At 43.9% G+C, this 21909-nt stretch overlaps 1 protein-coding gene across 4 annotated transcripts in view; it reads left to right on the forward strand.

The window, feature by feature from the left end:
* The window catches only part of LOC139260278 (titin homolog), a 106148-nt gene that overhangs the window by 53092 nt on the left and 31147 nt on the right, over window positions 1–21909 (forward strand). For 3 of the 4 annotated variants that reach the window (XM_070876684.1, XM_070876685.1, XM_070876686.1), the window contains 2 exons: window positions 2164–2372; window positions 11031–11105. In XM_070876684.1, coding sequence (XP_070732785.1) covers window positions 2164–2372; window positions 11031–11105 — 284 coding nt within the window. The remainder of the gene's footprint in view (window positions 1–2163; window positions 2373–11030; window positions 11106–21909) is intronic. The other variant, XM_070876687.1, reaches the window with a different exon arrangement.

The raw sequence follows: 21909 nt of genomic DNA on the forward strand, positions 1-21909 counted from the left end.
CAACCTGTAGGGCACTTACCCACCAGTCCTTTACTGCCCTCATCGGGCCGATGGCAATTTGACAGTGCAGGCGCTTAAGGAAACCTGTCCCAGGCTGGTGGGGGTCCCCTTTAAATAGGCAGATCAGGTTTTGATGATGTAATTGGGGTGCGATTTGCAATTTTTTTTTTACCCGAGGCCAGAGTTAGGGAGCACTGATCAAGCAGAGTTAGGATGCTTCCCCACCAGGCCAAACCTGCCGGGAACAGGAGCCAAGGCCAAAAGACACCCAGCAAGGTAAGTGCTTTACAATGATTTAGGTTGCTTGTGGGTCTGGAAGAGCAAAAATACTCCTCCGGGCCGCACAAGGAAATCTTGGGCCTCCCCTGCCAAGACAACCCCTCTCTCAACGAAACTTCCCCTCGTACAGCACTTACCTTGTGCCGCGGACCATTCCCCTGGGTTCCCAGTGGCGGCCTCTTGGCGTTGTGTGAGTCAGATGTTACCTCACTGCACTATCCACTAACTTCAGTCTCCTGATGCTTGACCTCAGTCAGCTTTACAGCACTAAAAAGATTCAATTCACTTTATAATTACATTAATTTTATTGAACTTGCCTTCTTTCCCGTGATCACAAGATCACAATTTGTATTTTTTTATATCAGTCCATTTCCAGTAACCCTGTGTCAGGAGACTCCCTGTGTTATCTTCAAAGAAGCGTTTTGGAAACCTTTTACTTAATTTATTCGCGAGCGCACCATTATGTCAAAATGCAACATTGCATCACCTGCATGTGACAACACAAGGATAAAAATAGCCCTGGTTTGCATTAAATCAACTGCAGAGCCAGATCATCCAAACCAGTAAAAATCTGCACAAAAAGCAAAAAACTCTGGATGCTGGAAATCTGCGTTAAAAACCTAAAGACAGCAGGTCAGACGGCATCTGTGGGGAAACAACGTTTTGGGTGTGGACCCTTCAACAAAACCGTAAAAATTAGCACTTGTGTACGAGAAGGTGTTTGAAGTCCAGGAGTGTTTTAATGTGCTGCAGATTCCATGTTACATTTTTCAAACCCTGTGGCCAACTAAGTGCAAGAAACTAATACTGAGGGGGGAGGGGGAGGAACGGGGGAGCGGGGGTGCAGTTTTAACCCAGAGCGGTTTTATGGCAGTCAAAGGGTGGGCTCGTGTGAACCCACTTGCTGGCCTACATTTAAGGGCTGTGGCATTTTAACTTGCTTGGAAGTAAGTGGTGGTCAGTGGTCTTGGGAGGGAGGGATGGGGCAAGAATCTGGGGCAGTGGAGGCCACGATTTTCCTTCTCGGGTCCGGAGGATTTAAAGTGCCATCGGGGTTATATTGACCTTGTCAGACCAAGGTCTGTTCCTTCAGTGTGGCCACTGGTGCCTCCCTCCACTTTGTCCCACCATTGGCAGCATTACCTTTCGAATTCCCTCCCTAAACCCGTCTGCCTCTACACCTGCATCTCCTCCTTTAACTCTTTCCTTAAAACCAGCACCCTTGACCAAGCTTTTGGTCACCTGTCCGAACATCTCTTTTGGCTCCGCATCCATTCTTTTCCTTATGGCTCTTTGAAGTGTCTTGGGATGTTGGTCTATGTTAAACGCGCTGTACCTTCACTCCTTGGACTCCACTGACTCTGGGCTGCACAGATTTTCCAATTTGCAGCGAGGTAGACATGAGTAAGTAGGTAGCTGGAGAATGAGCTCTAAAATAAGTGGAGCACTCCACATAATGGAATCATCGAGTTAAGGAAATGGAAACATCCCCAAACCAAAGTACCCCTCGTGGACTGCACTGTATTTATACGGATGACATACTGGCTATGTGCATTGCCAATTGTTAATAAATTATTGCGATGCATCTCAGCTCACTGACAATTTTATGCCCATTTATAGAGATTAACTGAAGTGATTACATTTGACATGTCTGTTATAAGGAAAGGAATGTTCTTTCCTGGGATTAAATACATATTCATTTTCATTACAGTAACATCGTTACAGATTCAAAAGTTCCATTTGAATGGCTGTCACGCTGGTAGCTTCAAAAGTGGTGCGATTGTGTTTTTAAGACTGAAAGTATGATTGTGAAGTCTCGGAAAAAAATGTAATTTTATTCGAATGATATAACTGCATATTGGCTTTCTTCCTGTTCAACTATAGGACTCCTCAAAGGCACATAAAAAGAAGAACGGCCCCCTAAATGGATCTCATTCAAGTAAATATGGTAAAAATGAGCAGAATGTGAATGAAGAGCTGCCAGGTTTGAAGAATACAGGAAAGGCCAGTGATCAGGCCAATACGTCCCCCACACATCCTGCTCCCGGCCTTCAGGGAGATAATATTGTTGCACCGGCTGCACAGAGTGCAAGGTAGGAAATGGAAATGTGTAATTGTTTTTAACAGGACAATGCATGAATTGATAATTTTTCAAAGCACGTGATGAATGATGCGCACCCTTTGAACTGCTGATTCAATGGAAAAAATACTGTTTGTTCATTTTGCTTTTATTGCCTGTTTTTATCCTGCTAGTGAGTGGCCATGTTTAATCTTAAACAATCTTATCTAATAGAAGCTATTCAATTATTTTCCGTTTTTAAACGCATTCTGTAACTCATTGTCAGCACTCGTGATATATAGGTGGCATTTGGCCAAACCAGTTGCAGATCTCAGCTAATGAACTACCTGGACACTACAACTGCAGTGTTGGTTTGCTTTTGCACCAAGGCTTCAGATATGGGGTAGAAATTGGATCGCGTTGTGCCTGTTTTACGGATATAAAATGGATGCAACGAGGTCCAATTTAGGGGACTGATGTTGTGCGCCCCAAAGACGTTTGAAAAACAGACGATCCAAAACTGGATTGGCCGATTTTCGGGCATCCCTAGCTATGTGAAGAGAAAAAGATTAGTGAAGGCAAACGTAGGTCCCTTGCAGTCAGACTCAGGTGAATTAATAATGGGGAACAAAGAAATGGCAGACCAATTGAACAAATACTTTGGTTCTGTCGTCACGAAGGAAGACACAAATGACCTTCCGGATGTACTAGGGGACCGAGGGTCCAGTGAGAAGGAGGATCTGAAGGATATCCTTATTTGGCGGGAAATTGTGTTCGGGAAATTGATGGGATTGAAGGCCGATAAATCACCGGGGCCTGATGGTCTTCATCCCAGAGTACTTAAGGAAGTGGCCCTAGAAATAGTGGATGCATTGGTGATCATTTTCCAACAGCCTATTGACTCTGGATCAGTTCTTATGGACCGGACGGTAGCTAATGTAACACCACTTTTTAAAAAAGGACGGAGAGAGAAAATGGTTCATGATAGACCGGTTAGCCTGACATCAGTAGTGGGGAAAATGTTGGAATCAATTATTAAGGATGAAATAACAGCGCATTTGGAAAGCAGTGACAGGATTGGTCCAAGTCAGCATGGATTTGTGAAAGGGAAATCATGCTTGACAAATCTTCTGGAATTTTTTGAGGATGTAACTAGTAGAGTGGACAAGGGAGAACCAGTGGATGTGGTGTATTTGGACTTTCAAAAGGCCTTTGACAAGGTCCCACATAAGAGATTGGTCTGCAAAATCAAAGCACATGGCATTGGGGGTAATGTATTGGCATGGATAGAGAATTGGTTGGCAGACAGGAAGCAGAGAGTCAGGATAAACGGATCCTTTTCGGAATGGGAGGCAGTGACTAGTGGAGTGCCGCAGGGCTCAGTGCTGGGACCCCAGCTCTTTACAATATACATGAATGATTTGGATGAAGGAATTGAGTGTATTATCTCCAAGTTTGCAGATGATACTAAACTGGGTGGCGGTGTGAGCTGTGAGGAGGATGCCAAGAGGCTGCAGGGTGATTTGGACAGGTTAGATGAGTGGGCAAATGCATGGCAGATGCAGAATAATGTGGATAAATGTGAGGTTATCCACTTTGGTGGCAAAAACACAAAGGCAGAATATTATCTGAATGGTGGCAGATAAGGAAAAGAGGAGGTGCAACAAGACCTGGGTGTCATGGTTCATCAGTCATTGAAAGTTGGCATGCAGGTACAGCAGGCGGTGAAGAAGGCAAATGGCTTCTCATAGAAACGTATAAGATTCTGATGGGACGGGACAGGTTGGATGCAGAAAGAATGTTCGCGATGTTGGGTAAGTCCAGAACCAAGGGACACAGTCTTAGGATAAGAGGTAGGCCATTTCGGACTGAGATGAGGAGAAACTTCTTCACTCAGAGAGTTGTTAACCTATGGAATTCCCTGCCGCAGAGAGTCGTTGATGCCAGTTCATTGGATATATTCAAGAGGGAGTTAGATATGGCCCTTACGGCTAAAGGGATCAAGGGGTATGGAGAGAAAGCAGGAAAGGGGTACTGAGGTGAATGATCAGCTATGATCATATTGAATGGTGGTGCAGGCTTGAAGTGCTGAATGGCCTACTCCTGCACCTATTTTCTATGTTTCTATGACTGCCTGAAGCAGGCTTGATGAGCCTTAAGTATGTAAATGAGGGGCTGAACTCCTGTTTAAGGACCTCTCACATAACATCTCTGTGGAGCCAGGAGGAGCAGGAGTGTCCCCCAATTCCACAGTCATCATGATCGCCTCCTTCCCCTTCCATCGCCTGCTTCAACGCCTCCCCCCCCGCCCCCGGGACTTATCTTCGAGCCACTGTCAGTGAGGTGATCGGCCTGACATTCGTACTCCTCAAATGCATGAGCTGCCTGTGAAGGTGAAATAGGCGCCGACAGCTTGCACACAAAATGTCAGTGGCCCAAGACCCAAATTCGGGCCATACCAATGGGGCACGCGCTGCCAAAAACTTGCACAGACGAATTTCTAGCCCGAGTGTAAATGCAGCCCTCCACACGTCTACCCCTGGAATGTTACATTTTAAGTGCTTCCACAATGCATGCACTGGGCCAACATTTTAGTTAATTGCAAGTTCAAGGGCACTTTTACACCCAGTTTGACACTGCGCTGGAATCATACCCCGTGCAGGGACATGCCAAAGTGCAGTGAGACAATCTGCTCCACCGAGCCTCTGGCGTCGGGTTGTTTTGTAACTCCAGAACTGCGCTCATAAATAGCAGGTAGCTTCCTTAACAAATGTTATGAAATTATAATGGCCCGTATTTTGCGGTGCGCACAAGGTGTGTACGCGCCCATAAGAGTCCTGCAAGTTCCGCGATCCCCGGGAAAAGGGCATTTGCGGGCGGAGAGTTGGGCTATTTGCCCAACTACTGCCCAGCGAATGCCCGTGAAATTCTTACGCCTGGTAAAAGGTGTAAGGCCTGCTTTTACACCTTTTCTCTTCGCATGTCTATGTGTAGAGGCCCAGGAGCGCGAGTCTCTGTGGATCCCGAGGCAGAAGGTAGGTGTGGATTTTATTTTTGGATCGGAGGCATTACTCCACGGGAAGCCTCTGACCACAAATTCAGGTCCAATATATATGCGATCTGACTGCCCCCCCCGAATGTTCCCCTTTGGATACTTTACAGACCCCTATCCACATGCGAACTGAGAATTCGGTTTGCTGCAGAGCCACAGATATAACAGCAACAACAACTGTTGTGTATGTGAACTTGTATATACCTTGGACAGCCACCAGAGGGCTCATCCCCTGGATTCCCAAGGGATCCCACAATCCCTTGGGAGATAGGTACTTAAGGAGGCCTCACAGGCTGGAGAGGTACTCTGGAGACCTGCAATAAAAGACTACGGTCACACTTTACTTTGAGCCCACAGTATCCAGTCAGACTCTTTATTCATATATAACAACAACAACTTGCATTTTTTTAGCACCTTTAACACAGTAAAACTTCCCAAAGCCCATCACAGGAGCGTTATAAAACAAAATTTGATACGGAGCCACATAAGGAGGTACTCGGACAGATGACCAAATGTCTGGTCAAAGAGGTAGGTTTTAAGGAGTGTTTTAAAGGAGGAGAGAGTGGTAGAAAGGCTGAGGGAGGGAATTGCAGAGCTTCGTACCTGGGCAGCTGAAGGTACGGCCGCCAACGATGGAGCAATTAAAATTGGAGATGCACAAGTGGCCAGAATTGGAGTTGTGGAAAGATCTTGGAAGGTTGTAGGGCTAGAGGAGGTTATAGAGATAGGGAGGGGCGAAGCCATGGAGGGCTTTGAAAACAAGGGTGAGAATTGTAAAATCGAGGCGTTGCCAGACTGTGATCCGGGAAGCAAAGCTAAGGATGTTATAACGAATCGGGTAACATTATCCATTAATTACACTATTAAATTACACTATTGCCACTTTTCAAGGAGTAACCTTCATTTTTCAGAGCTCTTATATTGTCTTTTAGGTGGTCTGCTCAGTCGGAGATGTGAAATTTATAGCACAAGCTTCTTGGTGCAGTTTGTGGATGGTATTAATTTTGTTAATGTCGTTTAAAAAAATTATTAAATTTTTTGGTGCAGACACACATCATGATGGATATGACATGAAGATATCACGATAATTTAATGATTTCATTTGCCAAAAGAAAACAGTGAAAAGCTTATGTAACAACTTGTCAATGGTCACAGTATCCTTTAGCATTCCAGTGGCTTTGGCTCTCGGTGTATCCTGACTTTCTATAATGATATCAATGATACAGGGAAGAAAACACATTGGGGGCGAAATTGACTATCACCCTGGTTGGGGGCGGTACCCTCTCTGAGGCCAGACATTGTGCACCTGGTGCAGAAGTCCCGCCCCGGAAGCGAAATTCAGGTTACCGTCCCTCACAGGAAGTGGAGAGCAATGTCACAGGTTCCACTTCCTGTCGGGGAGGGGGGCTATGTGGCCTTTCCATTAAAGGGGAGGGTCGCTGCAAGCTTTGCAGGCCCTTTGATGGCCTTCATTGGGCCACCAGGGTTGTGGGGTGCCGTGGCCACAGCCGAGCAGCGAAACGGAGTGCCGGGCTGCACAATGGTGGCACGGACCCCGCGACACTGCCCGACCGGTAAGTGGTTGAAAAAAACGATGGCGGTACACAGCGCAGCACACCCCCCCCCTTTAATTTTCACCCCGCAATGGGTGTGTGGCCCATTTCGTGACCTGTGAGGCTGGTGTGGGCAATGCCCACGGCAGCCTCAAGTAGGGTTGGCCAATCTCCGCCGTGGGGCGGAAAGGGGCCTCCGCACACAGAGATGATGCCCAGGGTGCTATCAGTGGGGCATGGCGCTACTGCATTCGCGCCTCCGCTAACTCCCGTGCAATTTCCCGGGAGCCACACACCCCCCTCCAGGCAAAAACCGTTTTGCGTCCCATTAGGGACCCCGGAGGCGCTAACGGGAGGCGCACAACAGGGGGATTTCAACCCCATCGAATCTTCCAGAACAGACACCGTGTAACTTTATGAAACCTATAAATCTATCACACCTTCAGTTTAAAAAGTGATTCATTACAAGTGAATTCTACAATTATACAAATGTGATTACTGGCCAGGGGATTGTTTTACTATCGATCAATGACGGTGGTCTGTGGGCATCAACGGTAACATAACCTTTCAAACTCTTATTTTTGTATTGATATTGGTTCAATGCTGTATCCATAGTTAAATAAAGAAAAAGCTTGCGTTTATATAATGCCTTTTGCATCCTCACAACGCTTCGAAACGCTTTACAGCAGTGAATTACTTTCGAATTGAATTCACTGTTGTTTTGTAGGAAAACATGGCAGCCAGTTTAAATACAGCAAGGTCCTACAAACAATAATGAGATGAATGATCTGTTCATCTGATTTTGGTGATGTTGGTTGAGGTATAAATGTTAGATAGCTCCTCTTAAAATAATCTTTGTCCACCTAAGAGGGCGGACAGGGCCACAGTTTAATATCTTACCTGAGAGACAGCACCTCTGTCAATGCAGTACTCCCTCAATACTGCACTGAAGTGAGGCCAAAGTCATGAGTTTACGTCACATAGTGGAGCTTGAACTCACAGCCCTCTGACTTAGAAGTGAGAGTACTACCGCTGAGCTAAAGCAAAAGGAAGTTACCTCACAATTCTGGCTGACTGGTAGGTGTTTGTGTGATTGATAGCAACATGCAGTTCATGGCCAAACAATGAAGAACACAAATTATGTAGCTTTGAAGTTTATTATTGACAGGAAAGCAACGCCTCGATTTCAAAATTCTCATCCTTATTTTCAAATCCCTCCATGTCCACCCCCCTCCCTATCTCAGAAATCTCCTTCAGCAAACTCCACCCCTCTCCCGAGATGCCTGTGCCCCTCTAATTCTGCCCTCTTGAGCATGCCTGATTATAACCGCTCAACCATTGGTGGCCGTGCCTTCTGTTGCCTAGACCCCAAGCTCTGGAATTCCCTGCCTAAACCTTTCCACCCCTCTACCTCTCTCTCCTTAAAACCTACCTCTTTGACCAAGCTTTTGGACACCTGCGCTAATTTCTACTAGAATGGCTCGGTATCAAATTTATAGTACATAATACTCCTGTGAAGCGCCTTGGGACATTTCACTATGTTAAAGGCACTATATAAATACAAGTTGTTGAAGAATCTAAATAACAAACAGGACACAGTGCCAGAAGCATCATTCTTGTCAACCAGCATAGAGCACCTGAAGAGATACTGAAAAATTCACCGACTCAAAGAGCAGCCAAACCCAAGATACTCCTCCCGACAATGAGCTGACTTCTGAAACTGTGGCTCGCAAGCGACGTGAAAGAGAAGATACACCTTAGAATGCCAGACAGGCCTGATTATACAATAAAGGTTGATAAACTTAGAGAAGAAGTTGGTCAGAATTCAGCCAATAGGGACAGTAAATGGTTGGCAACTCAAGCACAACAGCAAGTGGATATCAGATCCTACAATGGAAGAACTGAAAACGGAAGGATCTTTCAGTAGAGTCGGACAAACCTGCAGAAAATAGAACCATAATTTGTGGAGCGAGTAGAGTATCCAGTTATACACTCCGTGACACGTGAGGCTACCCAGGCAGCCCACAGTTAACAAATCACAGCCACAACAACAGCAGAAGAGAAGAAAATGCCCCATCGATGGCGACTTCGGCTGGGGGAGGCATGCACTTGTGCTAGAGTAAGGGACTTCGGCTGGGGGAGGCATGCACTTGTGCTGGAATAAGGGACTTCGGCTGGGGGAGGCATGCACTTGTGCTAGAGTAAGGGACTTCGGCTGGGGGAGGCATGCACTTGTGCTGGAATAAGGGACTTCGGCTGGGGGAGGCAAGCACTTGTGCTAGAGTAAGGGACTTCGGCTGGGGGAGGCATGTACTTGTGCTGGGGAAAGGGACTTCGGCTGGAACTTGGGAGGCTTTTTTGGGTTGGTTTAGATCTATCCTTCCTGGCTTCTGAAGTCAGAATGGATTGAATTATACTTTGCAAAGTCAGTCAGAACTTGGGCTGGGCTGTTCCAGTTACACATTCCAGAGAAACTTGAGGGTGTGGCTTATCCTCCAAGGGGACCAATCAGCAATCAGGTCATGTGATGATGGTGAGCCAATGAGAGACAATGCTGTCATTTTGGCCGTACAAATAACTGCGCCCCAAAGATTACTACCTTGGAAAGGATTCAATCTATAACTCAGCTTCTGAAAGCCACTTTGCAGGACCTCCATGCTATACTCTTCCATTACAGCACCTTATTTAGTCAAATTCTGAAAAGCAACATAGCATTTTGAACTCTCGGATATACTTGCAAAAGATTCTTCTTACAATTGCAGCAGTGTTACCTTTAATCGTATCCGTTCCATTTCCCTTGAGCAACTACTTGCTATCTTGTGCCATTAACTCGCGTGTAGTTGCCATCCCCTGACATTCCATCCATGCTCCACTGCAGTGCTGAAAATCTGTTGGACAACTCTCGTTTCAAAGGCTCCCTCTGTTTCTGCCTGCTCTGTGTACATGCCCTGGATGCTGCGATCCGGACGATGCTGTTTGCTGCACAAATCCCTCTGTCTCAGTGGTGACCTCCGGATACTTCATTCACCTCCTTGTGCAAATTGTGGCATTTTGTTCCTCGAGCTCAACAATTCTTTTTTTGAGGGACTCAATTAGTGAAAAATTAATGAAAGTATTGTCCTCCTGGATTCCTTTGTGGATTCACTGTGAGTTGCATCCTGCAGGTCACAGCAAGCTTGGCATCCACAACAGCCACATCAATTCAGGTGTGTGGCAGAGTGCTTGCTTTTAATGTTTTTTTGAATGTATCTTCAAGGACTTAACTCCTCTTCAGCTCTACCTCCCTATTTTTCACTCCCTTAAATAAAATAATTACTTCTCGTACTCAAAGCTTTGCTCTGCGGTATGTGTTCAAATATAATAACAAATGCATCAAACTTGCACTGCATAGCTAAATAATTACAAACAGCCTCAAAGGCCTGTCTGGAGGAGAAGCTGAACATCTATGTAAAAATAAATTAACAGTAATTCAATCCAAGCTCCGGCTCCAAGCCCAGAATGACAGTTGAAGTTTAAACTATCACTGAAGTGCATTTAATCTCCCCTCCCCTTACTCCCGGGGCCTTGTACCAGATGTATCAGAAATTTGTACACTCTGCGCCTTAAATGTTAAATATCTGATAAATGAAATACCATAACAGGTGTTAAACTGCGAAGGTTCCACCAAACACTATATTCCTCTGTACGCCACAGAACAAAACCCTGTAGACATCTGTCTCTCCCTCTATGTCTCCAGTCCTCCAGTGTATCTCTCCTCTTCAGATATTCCAACCACAAATAAGAGAAAATAAATTTCTGAATTCCAGTTGTAGCAATGATCTGCCAAAATCTCACTGGTGGTCAGGCTTCACTCACATTCTGCTCCATTTGAGATTCTCCAGTTAAAAGTATTTCATTCTGCCTATTAATATGAAAATACATTTGTACAATTGCAATTGAATACAGCATACATTTCATTTCCTTTATTTGTGATGAGTGTATTGCCCAAGGAAGAGGACACTTCTTTCTATATTTACACATCTTATATGGTTATTCATGATTCAAACAATTGTTCCTTTGTCAATTTATTTATTGATTGCCTTGACAGTGAAAGCATCCCAGCAGATCTTCAGGTAAAGCAGTGTGACTCTATTCAGGCTGCAGCTGGACCTGTTGTTCCTGGGTATGTAAGCGAGTTGCCTGGGTGTGTGGTTTAACAAAATAAATAATGCATGAACCTTCTATCGAATGTACTTTGTGACTGTGGTTTTTAGATTGATAACTGGAGTGGTCCATTGGTGTATCTCAATCTGTGATTCATCCTCATTGTTGGAATGTCACTGTGGTTGCCTACCTTACTCTGTGCATGAACATGATGGAGTGTTTTTTTGTATATGTTATAAATATAAAATCTAAACATTGAAAATAATTTCCCCTGAAAGACCAAAGCTTAACTTAATTAATGGGCAGGTACTCTAATTGGCAGGATGAGACTAATGGTGTCCCACAAGGATCTGTGTTGAGGCCTCAACTATTCACCGGATTTATTAATGATTTAGATGATGGGATAGAAAGCCACATGTCCAAGTTTGCCGATGACACAAAGATGGGCGTCATTGTAAGCAGTGCAGATGGAATCATAAAATTACAGAGATATTAATAGATTAAACGAATGAGCAAAACTGTGGCAAATGGATTTCAATGTAGGCAAATATGAGGCCATCCACCTTGGACCTAAAAGGATAGAACAGGGCACTTTCTAAATGGTGAAAAGCTAGAAACAGTGGAGGTCCAAAGAGACTTAGGGGTCCAGGTACATAGATCATTAAAATGTCATGGACAGGTGCAGAAAATAATTAAAAAGAGTAATAGCATGCTGGCCTTTTATCTGGAGGACTAGAATACAAAGGGGTAGAAGTATGCTGCAGCTATACAAAGCATGGTTAGACCACACCTGGAGTACTGTGAGCAGTTCTGGACACCACACCTTAGAAAGGATATATTGGTCTTTGGAGTACAGCATAGATTTACCAGAATGATACCTGGACTCCAAGGGTTAAATTACGAGGAGAGATCACACGACCTAGGGTTGTATTTGCTGGAATTTAGAAGATTACAGGGTGATCTGATCGAAATGTTCAAGATTTTAAGGGGAACTGATAGGCTAGATGGAGAGAAACTATTTCCGCTCGTTGGGGAGCCAAGGACGAGGGGGCATAGCCTAAAAAATAGAGCCAGGCCTTTCAAAGGGAAATTAGGAAACACTTGTACACGCAAAGGGTATTAGACGTTTGGAACTCTCTTCTGCAAATGGTAATTGACGCTAGGTCAATTGTTAAATCTGAGATTGATAGGTTTTTGTTAATCAAAGGTATTAAGGGATATGGGGAAAGGCGGGTATATGGATTTAGGCCATTGATCAGACATGATCTTATTGACTGGCAGGACAGGCGCGAGGGACTTAAATGCCTTACTCCTTTCCTATGTTTTGGAAGTGAAAATATACGGTTTCAATAAAGTTGAGTTGTGCTGAATGAATCTACAGGGACTACAGAACGCATGATCATTTTGACAATTGGTTGTTGCATCAGGGACTGGTGTGGTGTGAGTTAACAGCTACGTTAACCATGACTGTGCGATAGGCTGCTGTACTGAAGTTCCAGAGTAGAGTGTGCATATATGGCCATTATTGCTGCAAGATAGAGGGTGGTGTCTGTCATCTTTCATTTTGAGTGGGGGAAAGATGTTACACAGCACCCTTTGTTCCCATACTCATGCAGGATGCCTGGGGTCAGTAACATTGTAAAGTTTGACATTTGCATGACAGCTCTTCATTTAGTTTTCAGCTAACTACATGTTCTGTGCATAGTAAGTTTAGAGCAGGTGTCAGCATTTAACATATGTAGAGTGTGTGACAGATTACAATTGAGCCTTGAAACTAATTCTATTAATTCTGTTATTTGGGACATACTACCAATTGGTTGATTATTGAAATTGCTGCATTTGATTGGTCAATAATCCCTTGATACAGATTTCCAACCTATATGCTAATGTGCATGTGTTCCAGTCATCAGAATCTATATTCAGATTTCTTAACAAATGGCTCAATTGATCACACCATGTGTGATCTACCTGTCTGAGCTGGAACAATTTGGATAAATTTTAAATAAATCCAAATTGTGCAAGGTCCACACATTGGAAGGTGCAACCACCAGCATTAGTCTCACTTAATATAAAGGCAGCATAAAAAGTTGAGATGGAAATTGAGGCAAATTATGATCCTTAAATTTTTATTAGTTCAGTGTTTTAATGGGCACCAAGGGGCCAGCAGCATTTTTCATTGATTTTCAGTTTGTACATGTGGACACAATGGGGCCAATTTTCAACTTTGGTGCAAATCGGTTTGCGGTGTGCGGTCCTACGCCTGCCTGATGTCACCCGCAGGAGGCCAGAAACATTTTCATGCCCCGGCCTCATCGCCATAATACTGGCGAGCTGCCGTTGAAGAGGCGGGGCATTCATGCTGCTCCCAGGCCCACAGAAATCCTGTAGAAAAACTTAGCTGCGCTGTTTCCAGAGTGACCTCCAGCAGACCCTCTAAGGATCATTGGTTGAGTTGTTCCATATCTACGACCAATGGGAAGACTGCTCCGCCCATTAGTACCTGAAGATTTTGCGGGGATCCTGCAACTGGCGTAGGACCCTGATTTAAATAGCTGCCCATTTCAAGGCCCAATCAAAAATCGAGTCATGCAGGCCTTGGGTGGCCAGTGGGTGGGAGATTTTATTTTATAAATTTCATCTGCCGACTGCCCCATTTTCAGCATGAACGGTTACATATGATATACGGGACAGAAACAGGCCATTCGCCCCAACCAGTTCATGCCGCCGTTTATGCTCCACTTGAGTCCCCTCCCATCTTTCCTCAGCATAATCCTCTATTCCCTTTTCCCTCAAGCTTGTCCAGCCTCCCCTTAAATGCATCTATACTATTCACTTCAACCACTCCCTGTGGCAGTGAGTTCCATATTCTCACCGCTCTCTGGGGGTAAAGAAGTTTCTTCTGAATTCCCTATTGGATTTCTTGGTGACTATCTTATATTGATGGCCTCAAGTTATGCTCTTCCCCACAAGTGGAAACATTCTCTCTCTATCCACTCTATCAAAACCTTTCATAATTTTAGGTCACCCCTCAGCCTTTTTTCAAGAGAAGAGAGACCCAGCCTGTTTAACCTTTCCTGATATGGATACCCTCACATTTTTGGTATCATCCTTGTAAATCTTCTCTGCACTCTCTCCAGTGCCTTTACATCCTTTTTATAATATGGCAACCAAAACTGTACGCAGTACTCCAAGTGTGGTCTAACCACGGTTCGATACAGGTTTAGCATAACTTCCCTACTTTTCAATTCTGTACCTAGTGCTTTGTGTGCTTTTTATGCCCTTGCTAACCTATGTCACAACTTTCAGTAATTTGTCTATTTGTACTCTGAGATCCCTTGGTTAGCAAGGCAGATGTAAACCACCCCCAATAGGGTAAAACACTCTGAAATTAAATCATTCCGTTTCAGTAATGTGTGCAGCAACACAAGAATCACATTGTTTTTTTGTTGAAAAAGTGAATTGTTAGTTTTCTGTGGATCATATATCCGAATGAGTCAGTCGAACCTGTAAACAGAGCAAGTTTAACCATATCTTGAGCCAAACACTTTATATTTCCGATAAGTTATATCGACAGTTAATGGAAGTACATTCTATCGATTTCATGTATCTGGAGTACATGGACACAAGAAGGTTGTTTTGCAGCTGCAGCTTATCACAAACTGTGGCATTTCTCTAAAGAGTAGTAACATGTGGAGGCAGGTGTTTGAGGCCTATGTGGACTCATTTGCATTTGGTAGACCAGAGGTCGTGATGTCAGCAAATACTCCAGGCCTGCAATTTAATTACAGGCTTGTAAAGGTAAGGTACATGTGACACATGCAAGCTAATTTGTTCTTTACACCACGGTGTACAATACAGTTTAAATAGCTATTTTTATTTTACTTGTTCACGCCATAGGAATGGTTTCGGTTTTAATTAAACTTGAAAATGTCTTTTGTAAATATTAACTCATTATACGCCAAAAGTGAAAATTAAAACAATGCTGACAAATTGTTATACAGTAGCACACTGCACAGAGATCATGAAGGCATTTCAGCTACTTATTTGAAGGAACAGTGGAAGTAAATTTCCTCACAGCGTGTTGTGCTGCTGTTCAGCCAATGAAAAAAAGATTTGTACCAGCCAGTTGTTTGGGGAGGTAGTTGCATGAGAATTTCCTGGGTCAGCTCATTTACATATATACTGGTGTTGGCATTGGCGTAAATCCTGGCTAAAATGGGCGTAGTTAGCTGGAGTGCGCTTCAGCAATAGACTGGGGGACAGCAAAAAGAAAGAAAGACTTGCATTTCTATCGCGCCTTTCACGACCACTGGACGTCTCAAAGTACTTTACAGTCAATGAAGTACTTTTGGAGTGTAGTCAATGTTGTAATGTGGGAAATGCGGCAGCCATCTTGCACACAGCAAACTCCCACAAACAGCAATGTGTTAATGACCAGTCAATATGTTATGTTGATTGAGGGATAAATATTGGCCAGGACACTGGGGATAACTCCCCTGCTCTTCTTCGAATTAGTGCCATGGCATCTTTTACATCCACCTGGGAGGGCAGATGGGGTCTCGGTTTAACATCTCATCCGAAAGACGGCACCTCTGACAGAGCTGCACTCTCTCGGCTCTGCACTGGAGTGTCAGCCTAGATTTTTTTTTTTAATGTGCTCAATTTCCTGGAGTGGAACTTGAACCCACAACCTTCTGACTCAGATGCGAGTGTGCAGCTGACAAACGGTAAAGAAGGAGCGGTGCTTGGCTCACTCACTTGACTGAGACAACTTCACTGCCAGTCTCATCAATCTTTTGATCATACTGTTCAAGTATTATGTCTACAGCAAGAGTACTTGTACCAAACAGCCAGACCAGGCAGCAGGGCAAGACACCAAGCAGGAGAAGAACCCAGAACTTTACCGACTCAGACCTCCAACACCAACTGGAGAAAACTGAAGTTAGGAGGCACAAACTGTTTTAAACTATGGAATTGCATATTGCACAGCCGCAGACACCTCTGACTCCTGACTAATCTCCTCCAGCTGCACACTCCCTCTCCACCCTATGCACTTCTAACACAGGTTTACATCTTGTTCTCCACTCCTGTTCCTCTATCCCCTGCTGCTTCTTCACCCACTACGCCCAGAGTTCTGGAACTTCATCCCTAAATTGGTCCGCCTTGCCATTTCCCTTCCTTCCCTCAAAAGCCACGTCCCGACCCACAACCTCCACCACCCAGAAGGACAAGGGATGGGATACCCACTTTGTCTCCAATCAATGTGCAAGTTGGAAAATATCACATTGTTGGACCATGTTGCAGAGGCTAAACTATGGTCAAGATTTATTTACAAATAAAATGGTTCATAGGTAGGATGTTATACAATCAGTAATTTACACTATATATAACTGTTTGTTTGAAAGAGGTTGCAGCTTCTCTCAGTGAACTCTTTAAAAAAAATTAATGGTGTGTATACATAAGGCTGCGCTAAAAGGTACATAGGTTATATTTTGTTTGAAGTGCAAGCAATTTCTTTGGAGAAATTTGATTACATTGAGCATCAAAGCAACAATGGAGTTTACCCCATAGAAAATAAGAGCAGTAGTAAGCCATTCGGCCCTTCGAGCCTGCACCGCCATTCAATATGATCATGGCTGATCCTCTATCTCAACACTTTCTCCCCATACTCCTTGATGCCTTTGATGTCTAGAAATCTATCTATCTCCTTATTCTTAAATATATTCAGTGACTTGACCTCCACAGCCTTCTGTGGTAGAGAATTCCACAGGTTCACCACCCTCTGAGTGAAGAGATTTCTCCTCATCTCAGTCCTAAATTTCCTAGCCCGCATCCTGAGACTGTGACCCCTTGTTCTATACTTCCCAGCAAGGGGAAACATCCTCCTCACATCCAGTCTGTCCAGCCCTGTCAGAATTTTATACGTTTCAATGAGATCCCCTCTCATTCTTCTAAACTCCAGTGAATACAGGCCTAGTCGACCCAATCTCTCCTCATACGACAGTCCTGCCATCCCAGGAATCAGTCTGGTGAACTTTCACTGTACTCCTCTATGGCAAGTATATCCTTTCTTTGGTAAGGAGACCAAAACTGCACACAATACTCCAGGTGTGGTCTCACCAAGGCCCTGTTAACTGTAATAAGACATCCTTGTTCCTGTACTCACATCCTCTTGCAATGAAGGCCATACCATTTGCCTTCCTAACTGCTTGCTGCACTATCATAGTGACGCTAATCTTCAATCCCTATTTATAGCGTGCTTTTAAAATTTATGATGTGCTGTACCTGTCTTGGGTGTATTTGATGGGACAATGTAAAGGGAACTTGACTTTGTATCTAACCCGAATCATTTAAGGGGAAGCTGATGCATTTAGGAGGAAGCTAGATAAACACTTGAGGGAGAAAAGAGTAGAAGGTTAGGCTGATAGGGTTAGATGAACACAGGTGTGGAGCACAAACACTGGCATAGATCTATTGGGCCGAATGACCTGTTTCCAAGCTGTACATTCTATGTAATCCAATGTAATATAAGGTGGCTCCATTTTCTCAGCTGGATGGAAATCTTCCAGACCTCCTTAGTTTCTGTTCATTGCATTATTATGGATGGAGATGGACAGAACTGAATGAAAGAAAAACTTGCATTTATATAGCACCTTTCACAACCACCGAACATCTCAAAACGCTTTGCAGCCAATGAAGTACTTTTGGAGTGCAGTCACTGTTGTAATGTGGGAAACGCGGCAGCCAACTTGTGCACAGTAAGCTCCCACAAACAGCAATGTGATAATGACCAGATATTCTGTTTTTGTTATGTTGATTGAGGGATAAATATTGGGCAGTACTACCAGAGGCTGTCTTTTTTAAAAATCTGCTGAGAGAAGCTGGAATAACTATATAACAGCTTTCAAACAGTAAGTATAGTTTCATTTCGAGTAAATTACTGATTGTATGTAGCTTGTCTATGATTTTGTCTCTGTGAATGATTTTATTTCTAAAAATGGTTGTATGGTTCTGCGCCTCTCCTCCTTTTAAGATGCTCCTTAAAACCTACTTCTTTGACTCTGCTTTTGGTGATCTGCCCTGATTTCTCCTTCTGTGGCTCAGTGTCACAAAATGTTTTTATTGATGACACTCTTTTTAAGCGCCTTGGGACGCTTTGCTACGTTAAATGCGCTAGATAAATGTACGTTGTTGTCAATTCACTTATATTGGGATACTCTCCCAACTATCAATATTGACACAATCCAATTTAGTCAGGAGGTTAGTGCCACATGCCACCATAGTTGTAAACAACATTCCTGTCTGAGATACTGACTCTCAATTGGTGTCTCATTTTATGGCAGAAGTATAACTCTAATTAAGAAACATATGATACGCCCTCCTCCACATAACTTACATTAACAGGTGGGAAACAGCTGAAATGGCCCACGAGACCTATCCGCACTGATCCCACTGCCTTAGCCTGCTTTTCTGAGCAGGCGGAAGGGACACCTGATGGAAACTGGCTTCTGGAAATATGCAGATCAGGCTCCAATTACATCACTGGGGCCTGACTGCCATTTTAAGTGAAGGCCTGCACACGGAAGCCATTGTCCCTTCCCCGCCAGTCCAACCCTATGGGAAGAGGCGACGGGGCGAGCAGAGGCTGAGAAAGGGAAGTGTCATTTTTGTGTGCCAGCAAGAGCAGGCATATCCCCTGAGCCCCACAAGGAAAGCCAAGGCCCAGCCTGCGTTGGGCTTCCCCAGCTCCGCCATCCACCAGCCCCAGGACTGTTCCTTCAGGTCCCCGGCGCAGGGGGGGCAGGGGGGCGGCTCTTCTCACTTGACATTCCGCTCTCCATCGTCGACCAGCTTCCATTTCCCGACGGGTTTGGGCGGGAGATATATGCAGGTGAGGATCATGAATTAAAATCTCCCAGGCTCCACTCTGAGGGGCTGCAGGAGGATTGCCAACTGCATTGGCCTCCATCACATGAATTCTGCCTTGGGTTAAAATTGTCCCCTCAATCGCAACTACATTACTTTCATCGAGTAATTAAATTATATCCTGATAGATTCTAATAAATCTGTATTTCATAAACCCATGCATTAGACTTATTGTCTGTAATCTTACTAGATGGCCTTTCACTGCTTTGTTTATAATAGACTCTCGAGATATTTATCAAAAGAAATGCCAAGCTTCGAGGCACATCATTCCCTGGATCATACAATCATTTTTTTTAAAGCAAGTAACGATAATGCTGTTTTCTAGGCTTCAAACCCTTTTTCAGTGTTCGTGTCAACATGAGTTCAGACTTTAAGGCCCAGTTTGAAAGGTTGTGTTGCACCTACAGTATCTCCAAGTGAGGCCATATCCACTGATCTGGACAAAGGAGTAGAGGCACTGCAGGAGGCAGACGGTGTCAAAGGCTGCAGAGAATTTATGGAGGGATAATGTGCCACAATCACAGTCACAGAGAAAATCAATCATGTTTTTGGTTGGGGCCATTTCAGTGCCAAGGGTGGGGGAGGAACCTGATTGAGAGATTCAAACAGCCAATAGCAGGAAAGACAGGTATGGGTTAGTGTGGTGACAACAGCTAATCTGCTGCTCATCCTCTCATCCATGCCTTTGTCACCTCCAATTACTAAATTACTCCAATACTTTCCTGGCAGGCCTCCCATCCTTCACGCTCTGTAAACATAGCTTGCACTATTTGCCCATCACCCCTGTCCCTCCTGGCCTACATTGGCCTGTGGTTTCCCAACACCTCAAAATTCTCATCCTTATGTTTAAGTCGCTCCATGAACTTGCCCATCCTTTTGTGTTACAACCCCACCTGAACTCTCTGTTCCTCTGACTGGCCTCTTGTCCATCCCTTACTTTTGCCCCACCACTGGTGGTAATGCCTTTCGTCATCTAGGCCTATTCTCAGGAATTACCTCCCTAAAGCCCTCTGCTTCTCCACCTCCCTCACCTCCTTTAAGACCATCCATAAAAACCACATCTTCCCCCATCCTAAATTCTCCTTTGACTTAGCGTCCATTTTTCCACATTTGAAGTGTGACATAAATGCAAGTTGTTGTTGTTCCCTGAATGCTGTCATTCCCAGGCGGTATTTATACTGCACCATTGGTCTGAGACCAATAGCTACAGAATTGACTCTGCCCAGTTGTACCTTGTTTATACTGTCTGGCTCAGAATTGAACTCTCAGGAGTTGAATGTGCTCGAGCTCCACTCCCATTTGTTAAATTTGAAATGTTTTGAGAGCGTGTATGGGAGCATTCCCATTTTTTTAACATTTATTAAGTGTCCAGGACATCCAAGCAACCCTCCTGAGAACTTTTCAAATTAGACTTGCTACCATGTGCTCTCAAACCCATGTGTGTGAGATGATTTCCTTGAAGGTATCTCACACCACCCCATTCTGGACTCCAGAGTTATACTATCAGTTTTATGTCGTTGTGGACCTAGCTTTGAAGTGATCCAAAATGATGACATAACTGCATCCTTAAGCAGTTCAGTGTAGTTGTATCAGTTGTTCAATATGTTCTATAAAACTTTGGATTTGTTAATTTTACTTGCCTCTCCTCCTTTCCACCCTGAAGTATTGTAAAATTTATCTGACTCAGGTGTGTTGGGGTGCATTTAAGAAGCTGTGTACATTCATGGTGGGGGGGTAACTTTGACTGTGATAGTGAATCAGCATTCCTGCGATTTTTATTTCCATTGAGATGTAACATGAGCTGCCGATTCACTTCCACCCATTTTATAATATTGCACAATGTCAAAATGAGACCCATTATAACATGTGTAAAGCTTGGTCACATAATGTATAATTCATTTATATCTGTATCGCCACTTTTTCAAACTGTTCTTGCTGTCATTACAATTCATTGGTTGTGAAGCACTTGGGGACGTCCTGAGCATGTGAAAGTAATATATGAAAGCAAGTTCCTTCCTTTCTCTTTTTTCTCATTTTCTAATATCTATTTGAATGTCATATAATCACATTCAGTAACCTTAAGTAGGTTGTGCTCTACATACTGTTCGGATCCATAGGCTGTAGGTTGCCTGAGTGTCGTTAATTTGTTGATTGTTTTCATGTACAAAATGAATTAGATCAACTAAGGTCCGTTATAACTGCCATTTTGATAAAATTATACAGCACACTAATGTGGTGCTTAGTGTTTGAAATCTAATTTTATGAACAAGCATTTGAATTTTCCATAGCAGCAGTGCTCACATCTGCTGAGCGTAATACAGCATTTATCACTGCCCTGCAATAGCTAACATCATCAGTGTCAGCACATCACTGAATATTGATTAATGGACACAATCACAAGGAGCACTATCGTTCTTTAGTGTAATGACACACGTACCCTCTAGTTTAATGCACCCCTGAGGCTGCACTTATTAGTTTTTTTTAGCTTTATGGTACATATGTACTGGACCATCTGACTGACCTCAGTACGAAAGGCCTTAGAAATTGTTTTCTTTCACCACTTGGGAATTGAAAGGCCAATATTACTCTTCAAAGCAATATACACCTCGTTTCTCACGCATAACACTGGAATCTTTGGCTCTTGTGTCTTGTTCTGTTGGATGTGATAACTATAAAAGGAAGGTTCACCTTTATATAATGCATTTATCACATCTTTGAGAACCATCCCAAAATGCTTCACGCACATTATTTTTGAAATGCATTACTTTTGTTGTGTTGGTAAACATGGCAGCCAATTTGCACACAGCGAAGACCCCCCTCCCTCCCTCTCCTCCCGCAACCCGCGATCTTTCCGTGCCTCCCACCCAATTGCCAATCCGATTCCCCCTTCAAACAAC

The sequence above is a fragment of the Pristiophorus japonicus genome, chromosome 3 (genome assembly GCF_044704955.1).
Source record: "Pristiophorus japonicus isolate sPriJap1 chromosome 3, sPriJap1.hap1, whole genome shotgun sequence".
NCBI lineage: Eukaryota > Metazoa > Chordata > Chondrichthyes > Pristiophoridae > Pristiophorus > Pristiophorus japonicus.